Raw genomic sequence first — 16,526 nt, forward strand, 5'->3', positions numbered from 1 at the left:
TTACATTGAACAACGAGCCTGAGAAGAAGAAAGGGAACAGCATGGTCAGAGTTTTTGTTGGAACTAACGCCCTTACATTAAGTTACTTTACATAACGAAACTACTTTTTGCTGTAACTTGCAATGTAACTCTTTACATTTTCCCATTCAGTAACGCCATTATAGCTACTGTGTTTTCAATGGGTGAGTTAGTAGTTGCGTAATGTAATCCAAAATAACCGTCTCCTTCTCCTGCCAGTGCGGAGTCTGTCATGTAAACTGACATGATGCGCTGCCGCTGAGTGCGCTCCCAGAGTGAAACACATTCCACATGAGAAAGAGAAAGTATGGCTTCCACAGGGCATAACGTCATCATGATGATGATGATTCGTCAACATAGGGTAATTACTTTAGGCCTGTCTGTGCATGGGAAGGGTTACGGTATCAGTATTATATCGATATCGTTAGACTGGATATTGTCTGTGATTTTGGATATTGTAGGCCTACTATTGGCATAAGTGTTAAGACTAAGAGTAGAGTAAAGTAACTAGTTACTTTCATAATTTAGTAACTAGTAAAGTAATTAGTTACTTTTTCAGACTAGTAACTATAACTATAACTAATTACTTTTTAAAGTAACTTGAACAACACTAATGCCTGGGTCAAATTGTGATAACAAATAATTAAACATTTGTTCTTTCAACATTGGAGTTGTAGATGGGACTCACAGTGCAAATAAAAGAGTGCCATAGTATCCAAGTCTAATCCAATCCAACTTTATTCATAAAGCACATTTAAAAACAACAGAGTTGACCAAAGGGCCGGTAGTACCTGAACACCCCGGTTATACATTTTTCTGTGAATAACAACCTAACTTAGCATGTTAAGCTTATCTGTCAGAATTATATTAGGTCTTCCAGGCAGTTTAAACAATTACTATAATTTCACACAATTTCACCCACTTCTGGTTGGAGATCCGTCACACATCTAATAGAGCAAGAAGAAATAATCACCTACTCAAAAGTACTGTCCCTGGTGATAGATCCACGGGGTCCAACTGCCACATCATATGACGATGTCATCCTATTCTCATAGGTTATAACACCAGGTTCTTCCTATAATAAGTCAACTGTAATTCACTTATCATTGCTGCAAAAGAAAACAAAATATTTCACCTTTCAAGTCAACTGTGAATCCAGCTTAGGGCCTACCGTCATGATGGTTCCACAGGCACCGCAAGGGAACTGGTAGATGGCAAAGGCTGAGCTGACAGCCACAGCCTGGCAGTCAAATCCATCACCAAGAAGATTAATGGAGTCAGTGTCAATGACGGGCAGAGTGGCATCTCTGGCCACCACCAAAATGAACTGGGCATCCTTGGTGCACTGTAGAGTCACTGGTAAAAAAGGAAAAGAAGAAGGAAAAAATAAAAAATAAACAAGGGGGTTTCTTCATTTTGCAGACCCTTTAACACTGAAAATTCAACACTAAAATCTGTTGTTTACACACATACTAATAATAATAATAATGTGAATTCAATCCTCAGAATGTATTAACCTATATAGTTATTGCTTTTCTAGTAAACTACATTAAAAAGTAAACTAAACAACCACTTACCAGATCTCCCATAATAGCACATTTCTCCATCCCAACAGCAGTTGATAGCATTACAGTCAGAATCGGAGATGTCTTCGGGGCCACACTGTATCTTGAATTGCTGTTCAACCCCACATATGCTAAATGGTGCGTCAGTAGGTGGTAAAAGTATTGGGTCTTGGAGTTGTTGTGTGGGTTTTTTGATGGGTTTGAATACAACAGGTTTGGGTTTGATGGGTCTGATGGGTTTGATGGGTCTGATGGGTCTGACGCCAGTGCCATGAGTCTGAGGAGCACCCACATTGCTCAGCAGCACCACCACCCCCACAAGACAAACATAAATCCACTTCATCGCCTCGGCTTCACAGCGGAAAGTGATTCTCAATGTTTACCAGTTAATAGCGCAGTGAAACTGCCCCCTTTTATAAACCCTAACCCTAAAAGGACGGGACACACTGACTTGATATCCCACAGGTGATTCGCTGACCACAGGTGTCAACGAACTGCTTTGGTTGGTTATTGGTTATTGCTCGACAGACCAGAAACCAATCGACCCTTCATGAAGTCCCGCCCCTCTTCGTGCCCATTGGCTGCTGTTGCTTAGTTGGACAAAAACCCTTTCAAAAACCCTCTCTCTGACAACAGAAACATGTCTTTCTGTTGCCTTGTATTGATATTGAATGCATTCAATTATTATTTGAACTTTTGGCCTCAGTAAAAAGGACCATCTTGGGTGCAATACAGTTTCATAGTGGCATAACGTGCTTTTTCCAAAAAACTGGATATCTTTCTTATTTTGACTAAACTTAACTCAGCATAAACAACCAGAAGGAGGTGGAACCTAGGCTGGTTTGTCGGTCTGGCACCACTCAGAAGGCTGACAGTGGGAGGCTGATGGCAAGAGAATGGCAGAAAATCACATATAAGATAAGCTCAAGAACCAAACCATGATACATAATAAGAATAATAAAATGAAATACGATAAAGAACAATAAAATGAAATACAATAAAATGAAATACAATAAAATTAAATACAATAAAATTAAATACAATAAAATTAAATACAATAAAATTAAATACAATAAAATTAAATACAATAAAATTAAATACAATAAAATTAAATACAATAAAATTAAATACTGAGCTGTATAGGCTCAACATATCTACTCTGGATCTCTGAGCAAATTAGTGAATAATCGCTTCATTTTTGAATTCATGAATTTATATGCATCTATTGCCATACATCGTAAAGAATATATACATCTATTGCCATACATCGTAATGAATATATGAATGAATATATGTACAGACTATTAACAATAACTATGCAGGTGTATAGGCTAATAATCCTTCATATAGCTACTGTATCGTCTTTGTTATGAGACACCAATCAGACTTGCAAATCAGGCAGGACTGAACAAATTTCAGGTCAACAAAATGCAGGTCGTAGAGACCTTTTCAAGGCCTCTGTGACCGGCATGTGGTCATGATGATGAACAAAGACCACATTACACAGCAGGGTGCAAAAGTCCATACAGCAGTCTCAATCTAATCAGATTTTAACTCTCAAAATATTTCATTTGATGTGTTTAAATAAAATCTAAATGGCTATAATATGAAACTGATAATATGAAATTGATTGCCACAATGGGACCAAGATACAAATATGTGTTCACAGCTTGGTGGTCATTCTTACCAATTAAATACACTCATAATCCTCATGAAGAACATGATTAGGGTCGGACACACTTCTTTGGCCCTGTCTGTCTAACCAAATATTTCCTGCAGAAACTTTATTTTTACAGAAGCAGAATGTGGAGAATATGGATTTGGTTGCCGCCTTATAAAACATCAACATAACATTATTGTCTGTACTTACACCAGTGGTTCTCAAAGTAGGGTCTGTGGACCCCCAGAGGTCCTTGACGGGGTTCAGGGAATGGCCAGCAAAATGTGTTAATATAGCATCACAATCCGGTTTAACTACTAGTACCCTTATATAATAGTCGATCTACAAGCTCACTTGAGTACAACACAAATCTTGTATGGGAGTCTCTGGCATAGAATATTTTCAGATGGGGGGAATACAAGTTAATTTGGGGGTCCTTGATATATAAAAAGGTTTGAGAACCACTGACCTACACAATGTAGCTTTAACCTGTACAAAAACAAGCGTCGCAGGCAGGCAGACGTGTTGTTTGTAGGTGTTCACAGAATGTACTTTGGCAAAATGAATACTTTAGGGCACACAAACCTAAATCAAGGTCTAGATAACCTTTAGCTGACTGACATTATTTTATATAATCATGTTGGAACCTACTGTTTGCATAACGTTTCCTTACCCAAATTATATTTGCTTAGTGTCAGTAAATAATCATTTTCTTGCATCACTATTCTTCAGTATTCTTTGCTATATCATTGATTACTTTGATTCATTCAGCTTGGTATACCTTCCCTTTATTGCGACTGTAGGTCGCAGATTACTATGAAAACCTGCAAAACGTCACACTACCATATGTCTGTCAGTCCGTCACGCCTCATGACTGCATATATGGCCGTCTCCATATATGAAGATCACTACACTGACCTCATCAAATCCTGGATAGCCATATGACTGGATCATCTCCTAGATCTGCAGAGCCGGCCAGAAACTCTACATCTGACCTCAAACTTCAAACCCTTGGATCTCCATATATGGAGCTGACCTGTTCTGACATTCCATATGTTGATACTTCCCCACCCGTCCTTCCTCTTCAATGTCGCCCTTTGACTGATACTGTCCATTAAAACCAAATTTATTTAGTGAAGCTGCGCCCGGCAGCCTGGCGAAAACTACAGTTAACAGACCCGGATATTAAGGCCCGGCCCTACCTGGGCCTTCATCAAACCCTGTACACTCAGGACACTGCCGCCGCTGCCACCCTTAGATCTCCATATATGGATCTGACCTCATCAAACCCTGTACACTCAAGACACGCTCCATATATGGCCAGACCCCATCAAACCCTGTACACTAAAGAGACTGCCCCCGCTACCACCCTTAGATCTCCATATATGGATCTGACCTCATCAAACCCTGTACACTCAAGACACGCTCCATATATGGCCAGACCCCATCAAACCCTGTACACTAAAGAGATTGCCCCCGCTGCCACCCTTAGATCTCCATATATGGAGCTGACGTGTTCTGACATTCCATATGTTGATCTGACCTCATCAAACCCTGTACATTCAAGACACTCTCCATATATGGCCAATACAGAATTCATTCCATATGTTGATCTGACCCCCCCATGCCAAAGCACCAGCGCTCGCCCAGCAGTCTGCTGTCACCCAGGTCGATGTCGCTTCTCGCCCTCAGGGCGTCTTACTGGTATGGATTAGTAGCCTATATGTCATTGCTCCAGTGGTGTAAAGTAACTAAGGATTTACTTTATTGTAGTATAATGTACTTTTACTTTGGTGGAGTATTTCCAATTTTCAATACATTTACTTCTACTTCTACTTTACTTTAGTTACTTATTATTAATAATATTGTTGTTTTTGTTGTTATTATTATTATTATTATTGTTGTTATTAGTATTATTAGTATTATTAGTATTACTATTAGTATTATTATATATTATAATATTATTACAAAACATACATTAGCGTCTGAGGACAACCTAGAGAGATTATCCACTTCAGCCCTATACATTTTGGCCATTTGAAAATAGCCGATCCACAAGATCTGATATTTTCAAAATATGTTTATAATTTATTTGTAAACTTTGAAATGGGACATCCTGAGAACTTTCTACTTTATTCATTTTAAGTACATTTTTATACTAATACTTTTGTACTTTTGTACTGAACTTCTGACTTATACTTGTAACAGAATATTTCTAAATTGCAGTATTGATACTTTTACTTAAGTAAAAGATTGTAGTACTTTCCACCACTGCATTGCTCAGTGTATGCATTCTCCATGCAGATTCCTTTCTTAACATAGCCTACCTGATGTAGGCTATTTGAACGTTTAGACTAGAGCAACAACCCTTTTTTGTTTGTTTTTGCTAAGGCCCTAGAAGGGGCGTGTAAGTCAGGCAAGTAAACATGCTCGCTTCATTATAAAAGTATGTGTTCTCTCACTACGCTCCAGTCCTCAGAGCATCTGGTGAACTTTGCGGACCACACGTTGTTGTGAAGCCTCAGCAATGAAGTGGATTGCTGTGGGCCTTGCGGCAGTGGCCATGCTCGGCTGCTTGAGCGAGGGACAACAGTTAGGTAAGGGTATAGGTGGTGGTGGTCATAATCCGACTCAGACTAAGCTAGACCTTCAGATTCCACTCACCTGGAAATATCCAATTGACCCCACAATTGAACCCCACACGATTGGGACAGAAGTGATCAGGACGCCTGTCGTGGCTGTCACTGTGGCTGTTGCGTGCGAAAACAACAATGCTCATGTGGAAGTAAAGAAAGATTTCTTTGGGACTGGCTACATCATCGATGCTAAAGATATTAAACTGGGAACCTGCGAACCTGTTGGGGAGGACACTCAAGCTCAAGTGTTGATTTTTGATACCCAACTGGAAAGATGTGACAGCAGCTTGATGGTATGCATAATAATTTAAGAGAGTGTACAAATCACATGTGGTTATATGTGTGCAATCTCAACAAATGGAGTAGCACTGAGGATTTTACTGTACAAAGCCATATAATGAGCACAACCATTTTCATATAGAATGATGTACTTATCTCTTTGCCAGATGACTGAAGAGGCCCTCATCTACACCTTCAATCTATACTATGATCCCAAAAGCGACAGTACCCCTGTGGTGCGGGCCAGCACCGTGGCTGTTACTGTGGAATGCCACTACCCCAGGTGTGTAGAGCATCAACGCTCAGACAGAGTCAATCTTTCTTAAAGAGGGTGTAAGTGACGGGTTTTGTGTTGTTACAATCAGTGTTGAAGAATGTGGAGGGGTGTTGTCCAGGGGTTTTCTTTTTTGACTGCTGTGTTTTGTTTTTTCTTGTCTTTTCTTTTGTGTAAGTCATATGAATTTTGTATGCTTTATTGAAAAAATCATTAAATTGTGATGAGCCCTATGCCAGTAGCAATCATTGCTACAGACTATTTGTTCAGTAACAGGGGTCTCTCTCTCCAGCTCTTTAGTAAACAGAAAATAAATGTTCAGTAAAGATGCTAATTTGAACTTTGTATGAGAGAACTAATATACGACCAGGATAAGACGGTGGGGGGGGGGGGGGGGGGGGGACGACGACGACAAAAGAAAGGGAACACAATGACATTGAAGCTGTGTAACTGTAAACTAGTGTCTAAATTATTTTTGTGTGTAAAATTGGTATACCAACTTGAACATTTATTTTCTATTTACTAAAGAACTAAAAAGATGGGAAGACCCCTGTTACTGAATAAATACTCTATGGTAATTGTTATCATATCAAACTTTAACTGTTTAACAAAGCAAATACAATGTGTTTGTGTTTGTTATTTTTATTTATGTAAAGAAAATCATCACTTATGGTTATGTGTAAATCCATTGTATTATCTTCCAGGAAGCACAATGTGAGCAGCCAGCCACTTGTTCCTCACTGGGTCCCATTCTCTGCTACAAAGGTGGTGGAAGAACTCTTGTTCTTCACTCTTAGAATGATGACAGGTGGGTAAAATAATAACATAGTCATTCACTTCAAGGTCTCTCTTTCCACTCTCAGTATACTATGATACAAAGTATATACTATATACATTCAGCAGGTGTAACAACGTTCTTCTTCATTCCCTTGTACAGTCGACTGGCTTTACGTGAGACCAACCAACCAGTATTTTCTGGGAGATTCAATCAATATCCAGGCAACAGTCCAACAGTACTTCCATGTCCCCCTGCGTGTCTTTGTGGACAGCTGTATAGCCACTGTGTCACCTGACGCAAACTCCCAACCCAGATATGCCTTCATTGACAATGATGGGTAAGATATTTAATAACTTTCAACGTGGTGGTTTGGACATCTTGGGCAAAGATTTTCATAATGTTTATTTTCTTTCTTTTCTTTTTTACGTGCAAAAATAGCCACGACTCATAGATTGTAGGTCGGCTGTTTTTTCTATTTGCATATAGCTGTAAGTATATCTGGGGCTTAACTGGTGGAGCTAATGCACATGCATGCATGACTTCCCATTGTAGACTATCCCATGTCAGGATGCCAACAGCTGTGAACTCTGTGTATCACATGGCTTCAGTAAACAAGCTGCACAACAGAATAGTCAGTTTGTCAGTTTGTGACCAACGCAAAAGCTTTTCTGACGAAGTTAACCTGATTCCCCGTCCATGTCCTCCTTCCATCCAGCTGTATGGTTGATGCTGCTCTCACAGGCTCAACCTCCAGGTTTATGCAACGCACTGCTGATAACAAGCTGGAATTCCAGTTGGAGGCCTTCAGGTTCCAGGCTTCAGAGGCGGACACCGTAAGAACCCCTATTGTGAATATTTTGGGCGTCGCTCGCGGAAATAACAGATATTAAGATAACCAACATTTTGTCTCATTCCATTAGTTCTACATTACCTGCCATTTGACAGCAACCTCCGCAGCCCATGCCATTGATAGTGAGAATCGAGCATGTTCCTACATTAATGGGTAAGTGTGTGCCTGCTTAGTGTGTTAGTATTCTACATTAATGGGTAAGAGTGTGCCTGCTTAGTGTGTAAGTATTCTACATTAATGGGTAAGAGTGTGCCTGCTTAGTGTGTAAGTATTCTTCATTAATGGGTAAGAGTGTGCCTGCTTAGTGTGTAAGTATTCTTCATTAATGGGTAAGAGTGTGCCTGCTTAGTGTGTAAGTATTCTTCATTAATGGGTAAGTGTGTGCCTGCTTAGTGTGTAAGTATTCTACATTAATGGGTAAGAGTGTGCCTGCTTAGTGTGTAAGTATTCTACATTAATGGGTAAGAGTGTGCCTGCTTAGTGTGTAAGTATTCTTCATTTTTGTGAGTAGTATAAAGTTCACTTCTCTTTCATTTTCTCTTTCCATAGGTGGAAGGAGGCGAGTGGACCTCTGAATGATGAAGCTTGTAATTCATGTGGTCTTGGTCTTGGTCCATTGGCTGACACTGGCAGTTCAGGTGGTGGTTATCCTGGTAGTGTAGCTGGTGGTGGTTCTCATGGCACTGGTGGTGGTGGTGGTGTTCTCTCTGGTCGTCCTCAGACGAGCCCTCCTCATTATGTTGGTGGTGGTGGTGGTGTTGTTGGTGGTGGTGTTGGTGGTTATCCTGGTTATGCAGGCGCTGGTGGTTATGTACCAGAAGGTGCTACTCATTATGGTGGTGGTAGCGGTGGTCGTTATCCCGGTACTGGTTTCACCGCTGGTTTTGGCGGTAGTGGGGGGACGCCAACTGGTGGACGGCTCCCTCCTGGGGGGACGCCAACTGGTGGACGGCTCCCTCCTGGGGGGACGCCAACTGGTGGACGGCTCCCTCCTGGGGGGACGCCAACTGGTTCCCGGCTCCCTCCTGGCTATCAGAGTCAGTCTGGTTCGAAGAAGGTACACGGACGAATCAACCGTGCCGTCAAGCAACTGAAGCAAGGTACGTTTAATGTGACATTTTAGAAATGGTTGTATAACCAAAAAAATACAAAACTAAAACGAAAGGGAGAAATAATATTTTAAGAAAGCCACATTGCAAAAAACTAAAAAAATAATTTATTTTTCAATTTCTTCCAAATCAGTACCCATGGAACTACCCCTTTCTAAACCTAATGGTAAGGTCCCAGAATGCAACTGTGCACAAAAATATCTTTGACTTTTGGATACATTTGGATACATTTTGTGTATCAGATATAATATAACACAATGTATCTTCCCTTTTCAGACCAAATCATATGGCATGGATTTGTTGGTCTGGGTCCCATCAAAATCCAGGAAAAGAAATAACCACCTGATGACAATTTCCATGGAAATAAATGCTGAATGGTTGATAATTGTCTGAATCTTATTTAATGCTCATGTGAATCCTTTCAACTTATGGTGACGAACGATTGGGAAGTGGGCACCTATATAGGCTATATGGTCATATAATAGCCTATAAGGTATTCAACATCCATTATATAAAGATGTGAGAAATAAAGATCTTCTAAATACAAATCTCTAGATCCAGATAGATTATACTGATTTGAATGATGTAAACAGCTTATGGCCTAACCATTTCCCTGCAGTTCCATCATTCCAGACCACATTCATTTTTCTATGGATTTCCAAAAATATTTATATAAATTAATTTAAGCCTAGAATCAAGCCATCCAGAATCCTGGTGAATCATGGCCATATACACATTTGATTCTGTGAATCAATGTATATAAAAATAATAATAATAATAATTTATATACATTTTTGAAAGATGAATTCAGACACATGATTCTGTAATTCATCGTTGTAAATGATGATGTCTGCATTATCAATAAATAAATCTTAAAATAATGCCACTGCTATGCCCCCAATTTATTCCACTGTGAATAAACCACACACGCACACGCACTCTGCGTGTGTCAAGCACAAGTACAGTATTTGTCGCCCCCGCGTGGCAGTGCATCAGTTTCAGCACCATGGACAGAGGAAGTGCATTTGTTAAAATCACACACAGTAGAATTCATGTATAACTGCGATAGTTACTGTACACGATGGGGTGCCCACACTTTTTCAATACATGGAACCAAATGGTCCAGTAATATCCATTTGATTCCATGTACCTATTGTGAGTTAATTGAATTTTTTACAATGTGCTTGTGCTCATATACAACCCCCCACCACCCCCACCCCCCCCTTCTCTGCACTGCTGGCCAGTCGCCGCTCTGTGTCATAGCAGCAGCATCTCACAGCACACATTCACCATTCAGACACTAAGGCTGTATGGCTGCAGGCATACGAAGCGGGAAAGAGGGATATATGTTTTTTGGGGGTTTGTTTTGATTTTCCGTATAGTGTCGTGTGCGCTTATTTTAGATGATTTATACACGACACGTATATTTCTCCCCCGAGAGTGGATCTAGTTCAATGTAGATTTGACGGTTCGTGTTATTTTCTTTTTTCTGTAATCTGTAATTCTGTATCTCTCTGACTCTGCCAACCCAGGGGTATCTGTCTGTGTGGCCGCAGACGGTAGACCTGAACAACAGAATAGAACAGAACAGAACAGAACGGGGGCGTGGGAGTCAGAGAAAACGCTGTCCGAGATTAGTAGCTATTGCGTCTGCCTGTCGCCTCCGATCGTGAATGGACTGCGCTCCCTCCGTGATTTTCTGCTGTCACTCTGAGTCATTTCTGGAAGAAGATGGCGGACAGGGCTGAGATGTTTTCCCTCTCCACTTTCCATTCCCTCTCTCCTCCCGGTTGCAGGTAAGATCACACCGCGGCAGAATAGAGATGCATGGGAACGAATCGATGGTCCCAATTCATTGACCAGGACTGGAGACATGGATGGCGGGGACTCGGGGAGAGCGGGCAAATGGATATTATTGGATCACTTACAACAACAGTGTTTTGATGGCTATAGTAAAGCAAAAACTACCGAGCGACATAAAATGTAAGACATTATCAAAATGTGCTATAGGCTATAGGCCTGCACTGCCTGCCACTATCCCTCTCGATGATGCAGCCGCTAACGCAATAGGATATGGGTGCGATTGCATGGGCAGGGTATTTTGTTGACCTAAAGCGAAGTGTTCACTTTTTATTTATGGAAATAATTGTGTTAATAATCAAAGAATTGGTCCGTTGTGAGAAGTGAGAGTAGGTTTATACCAATATCAGACGGAGGCGGAGGGCAAACGATTGATTTTTAGCTGCCTTGCGCATTCTCTCAGATTCAATTACCTCAGAGGCACTGGCATTGAGGCCCACGCCCTATTCTATTGAGACAAGCTTAAGCCCAAACCCAAATGTGTTGCTTTCCCCCTGACTATTTATTTGGCCCGTAACGCTTTGACAAAGCATATATAATAGGCTATTTGCAATTGTATCGTTTTTGTGCATTGCCTAAGGAAAAAAGGGGAATGATATAACCTCAGATGTCGACTGGTATCATTACTAAATTGCAATGTTTTTGATCAGTGCAGCACCAGTGACACAATAGTTCGTCCAAGGGTGTTGCTGTGAGAATACAAGAAAGAACATTAAGTCATTCCTTTAAAACGATTATCTGGTTTAATTGCAGTATTGCATTTATTTCAATTAAGTGTCCCTGCTGTCATTTAAGCTTGGTTACTGCAGATGGATGGTATAGGCTATAGCACTATTTGGATCTCAAGTTACATTGAGTGTTGTTTGTTTTGTTTTGTCTCATGTTTATAGTTTCATTTTTTTTGCTGATGTAACTCTGGTGTATCTCATTATCTCATCTTATCAATAATATAGCAGACACAATGTATGGAATATTGATTGAGTTAGGTATGGACACATCATATTTTAGGCTAGCTAGCTACACCTAGGCTACACCCAACTGAGACAAAGTGGGTTGAACCAACCCAACCTAAAACATTTTTAAAAAGCAGAATGATAATATCAAAATCACTTCAAAATCCAAATTGGGATTTTGAGTGTGTGCAAACATTTACGTTTTGGCCAGAGGGTGGTGCTAGAGAAAAAGGTCATGGGGTCACTTAAATGGCAAGGTCATGCAGGCAGCATGAAGATACTGGGAAAGTTTCATGGGAATATGGTGGCAGAAAAACTTGTTATACGCAGAACGCAGTGGTGGAAACAGTACTCAAATGTTTTACTTAAGTAAAAGTATAATTTTATTCAAATGTTCATAAGTCATACAGTAGGCTTGATTATATTCTAGTAGACTCAAAACTAATACCCAACATTCAAAATACGAAATATCATAACATTCTAATATCTGACCACAGCCCTGTTTCAATACAAGTTTCCATACCAAGATCCAGCTACAACTGGCGATTTAACCCATTGCTGCTTGAGGATCCATATATTTAAAAATCACATGACTGCATGACTTAAGGAGTTCCTGGAGACCAATGATACAAAGGAAATGTCAGACTCTATACTCTGGGAGACGCTCAAGGTGGTTATGAGAGGTTATATTATTTATTTCTAAGCTTTTTAAGCAACTTAAAGAAATTGAGGACATACTCCCTGCTATGGAAGAATCTCTCTGGCACAGAGTGAAGTACGAATATAGTACTATCCTTAGCGTTAGCAATAATGTTAGTAAGCTTTTACTCAAGATTAAACAAAAACACTTTGAGCTGGGAGATAACCCAGAGAAGCTTCTCGCTAGGCAGCTAAAAAGTGCTCAAGCCAAACGCTCAATATACAAAATAAATTCAAGTAAAAGTATCAATGCTGCAATGTAGAAATACTCTTTTACAAGTAGGCTAAAAGTTCGGAATTAAAAATGTACTTGTACCCTTATGGGGTTCATCGGTATGTCTTGTTTAGGACAGACGGATGGACCAACCGGCCAATCTTGCCATCCTTAGATCCTTGCCATTAGTGGGGCAGAATAAAATAGAGAATCTATCTACAGTGCAATTACAGTGATAAGTAATCAGTATCAATATACAGCCCAGTTCTAAATATTCATCATTTTACTAATAGCCTTAAGGACAAAATAAAAGAAAGAAAGAAAGAAAGAAAGAAAGACAACATACTATGAACTTAATATTTAGAGTGGAAATCCAGTAGGTGCTTCAGAGCTCTTGTCATGGTTGTGGGTGCTCATGTTCCAGCAACAACAATGCAATGCAATCCAATTAGTAAACCTGGAGCAATGTGGACCATGCAGTTCCTCCCCGCTTCTGCACCTCAATAAAGATCATGGTAACCAAACCACGTCCTCGCGTAAAGAACAATGAGAATGACCTTGATGTATGTGAGGGAAATAAAGGGTACAGTCCAAGAAGTGATAACAATTCCAGTGTCACATTACGTGGCCTGTTTACAATAAACAACAAACAATAAACAACAAAAAGAGGCGCAACAGTGGGAAAGAAAGCAGGAATCATAATACAGACACAAAAGACAAGAGTGGCCAAAACGGATGCATCTAATAACTGAGAGGCTAAAACATTTTTACATTTTAATACAAATTGACCACCTAATTCGCCATCTTCCCTATTCCATTCTATTTTTGTTTTATGTAATATGGATGTGTTGTCAAATTATAATTAGCTCAGAAGCAGCTTGTTGAGCATCTTCGTACATGTTTTGTGATTCATGACTGTGATCATCATGCACACAGTTTTATAAACCCAGCTCCAAAGCACTTATCAGGGATTTACTTACTGTATATGGCCTCATCGCATGGTCAGATCAGATCACGTTAGATCAATAGGCCAGTGTTTTACATGAGAGTTGATGACCTCAGCATTGTGCACATTACTGAGCTTTTGTCTATGCATCATCAGTTCTTCACTCCAGCACCGGTGGTGGTCATTACCTTTTACGTATTTCTTTCCATTAGGTTAGTTAAGTTGACACACCTGCTATCAGTTTGCTACTCTGCTTTTCTCTGTCTTATTTTAGGGTTTTTTGGGGGGGCATGAGGCCCACAATAGAACGTCTCCCTCGGTCACATACAGTAGCATGTGATCGATAGCTCAGTTTCATTAGGTTCCACCGAACCGATTTCCAGCTGACTTCTGAAAATTAACAGAAATGTGTTTGATTATTGCAGTTTTGAGTGTGAATTTGTGCGCGTATGTGTGACTTCTTGCCTTTGCCGATGTCTTCCATCACCTTAGATCGGCTGAGCTATGCCAGGGTACCAAATACCATTACCAATAGAATCTGATTAATTAAAGATGAAGTGTGTGTGTGTGTGTGTGTGTGTGTGTGTGTGTGTGTGTGTGTGTGTGTGTGTGTGTGTGTGTGTGTGTGTGTGTGTGTGTGTGTGTGTGTGTGTGTGTGTGTGTGTGTGTGTGTGTGTGTGTGTGTGTGTGTGTGTGTGTGTGTGTGCGTGCGTGCGCGTGTGTGTGTGTGTGCAACTGAACTGTGTTATGTTCCGAATGGCAAACATAATCCCTCCCAGAGGCTGTTTCTCTCTGTAACACAAAGAGAAACTACCGTCCCACACTGAGGGATGATGAAAGCTACTCCATAGTCCATACAGAGAAAGACATTTACCACTGACTTAAATGTTCATCAATGAGTGAGGAGGAGAGTTCAATAGCAATGTTGCTGCTAATTCCCTTCCCTTGAATTGTCTTTCACCTTCCCCTGACATTTTTAACCAAGTACAGACGTGGTGAAGTTAGTTGAATGGTAGACATGTAGTGGTGTACGATGGTACAGTTTAATGACGGTATCATACATCATCTATTATACATTGGAGAAGTGGTACCCAAAAAGCTGTACGCAATACGTTGTACCCAGAAGAAACCCAAAGCCACAACAGCTACGTCGCTATTGCAACACCCACAACACCATCTTACACACTACACCCACACACACTCACACGGGCATTGACGTCACACACTTACCCTTCGCAGTGTTCCAAAGCTATCTCCTCATAAGGCGCCGGACGACAACGCTGACCACCAGCCGCCAAATAATAGTCTTTGCACTGCCAAAATAATGCCTCCCTTCCACACTCACGCCGGCAATGCATTTGTTTAATACAAACATTATCGCCCCAATCACCCACACCCCCGAGTATGCTGTTGCCCCAACAGGGCCAGAAACAAGGCCTTTAAACCACGCTACTTACATACACTACAACTCGCTTACAATTCGCAAACCTGGCAACACTGCCCTGGCCCACACGTCACCAGCTCTGTTCTCTCCGTCTATCTCACAATCGGCAGCCATCTTGCTTTTTATTTATATGGGCGAGTGGAAATTTAATGCAAATAAATTAATTATAGGTCCAGCAAGCAAATCATGGTGGTCTGTTTGTGCTCAATAGGTCACAATAACATTCCGATTTTAGGCGTTGTGTTTTGTATGACATTTTGGCCAGTAGTAGTTTTATATCTATCTCAGCTTTTGCCTGATAGCACACATGCTAACAGTGGTGACAGGTTGCCATAGCAACGTACAGTGTGCGCAGACCTAACGTGAGTTGTTTACCACAGAAACACACGATGTAACATTATAAACTCATGTAACCATGTGTGTCTAGATTGCCCGTTTTTTATTTGACCAAGACAGACCATGCTAACGGTGTTAGCGCGTTAGCATCACACAGCTTACAGGCTCAGTGTTGCATGTAGAATACTTTCAAACATGACAATCCAAACGTTTTTAATGTGAGATGTTCTGGTGAGTTGGTGATCACAGAGGATTGTGTATTATATCAACCTGGGATTTTATAATAGGCTATAAATTGCATTTAAGATTTTCTTTTGTCTCATGAAAAGCGTTAATGACCTGAAAATGCAAAACCTTTTCTTTTATTTCAATTGAAGTTTGCTTTGGACGAATGCAACTACAACATGCGCGCCGTTACTACATGTGGAGTCAACTCCCGCAATTTCCTTCTTCCCATAGTGCGCGGCAACGTAATCTGGAATGAATGCCCGCGAAGCGGGCATGAAATTCTAGTACACATACATGTGGTATTATGTGTATGTGTATGTAGCCTCAAAGAAGAACGAGAGAATCTATGTTTCAGTCACATTTCAACTGCATTATTATTACGATGATAATTATTATTAATAATAATGTTATTATTATTTTAAATCTCCTGGAGCAAGAAAAGAAGAAGAAGTCTTGATAATAATTTCAATTGGGCAGTGATTTATTTTAGTTTGATTGTCTTTCATCCGGACAGCATCTCTCTCAATTAGTTTAGTTTAGTCACATTTTAGTCACCTGGAATGTTTTAGTGTCAGTCTAGTTTTAGTCGACTAAATATCCTAAGATTTTAGTCGACTAAATCTACAGTTGATTTAGTCGACTAAAATGTATTTTGGGGAGCCTTGATGCTGTTGTAA

The 16,526-nt window shown here is 40.3% G+C and overlaps 2 protein-coding genes across 2 annotated transcripts in view; both read left to right on the top strand.

Moving 5' to 3' along the window:
* Positions 1 to 6,325: 6,325 nt before the first annotated feature.
* Positions 6,326 to 9,154, top strand: LOC308314518 (zona pellucida sperm-binding protein 3-like; the record flags this gene model as incomplete). Its single annotated transcript, XM_080762149.1, has 7 exons — positions 6,326 to 6,441; positions 7,137 to 7,240; positions 7,370 to 7,547; positions 7,926 to 8,043; positions 8,131 to 8,213; positions 8,610 to 8,718; positions 8,858 to 9,154. 7 exons carry the CDS (start codon positions 6,326 to 6,328, stop codon positions 9,152 to 9,154), a joined length of 1,005 nt encoding a protein of 334 aa, XP_080618275.1.
* A 1,746-nt stretch (positions 9,155 to 10,900) lies between these two features.
* The window catches only part of mapk8ip2 (mitogen-activated protein kinase 8 interacting protein 2), a gene marked incomplete at its 5' end in the record, with an annotated part of 45,594 nt that continues 39,968 nt past the window's right edge, over positions 10,901 to 16,526 (top strand). Inside the window, one exon of the mRNA XM_080761488.1 lies at positions 10,901 to 10,965. Coding sequence (XP_080617614.1) covers positions 10,901 to 10,965 — 65 coding nt within the window. The remainder of the gene's footprint in view (positions 10,966 to 16,526) is intronic.

Source organism: Protomyctophum bolini, assembly GCF_963924005.1.
Source record: "Protomyctophum bolini genome assembly, chromosome: 4".
Lineage (NCBI taxonomy): Eukaryota > Metazoa > Chordata > Actinopteri > Myctophiformes > Myctophidae > Protomyctophum > Protomyctophum bolini.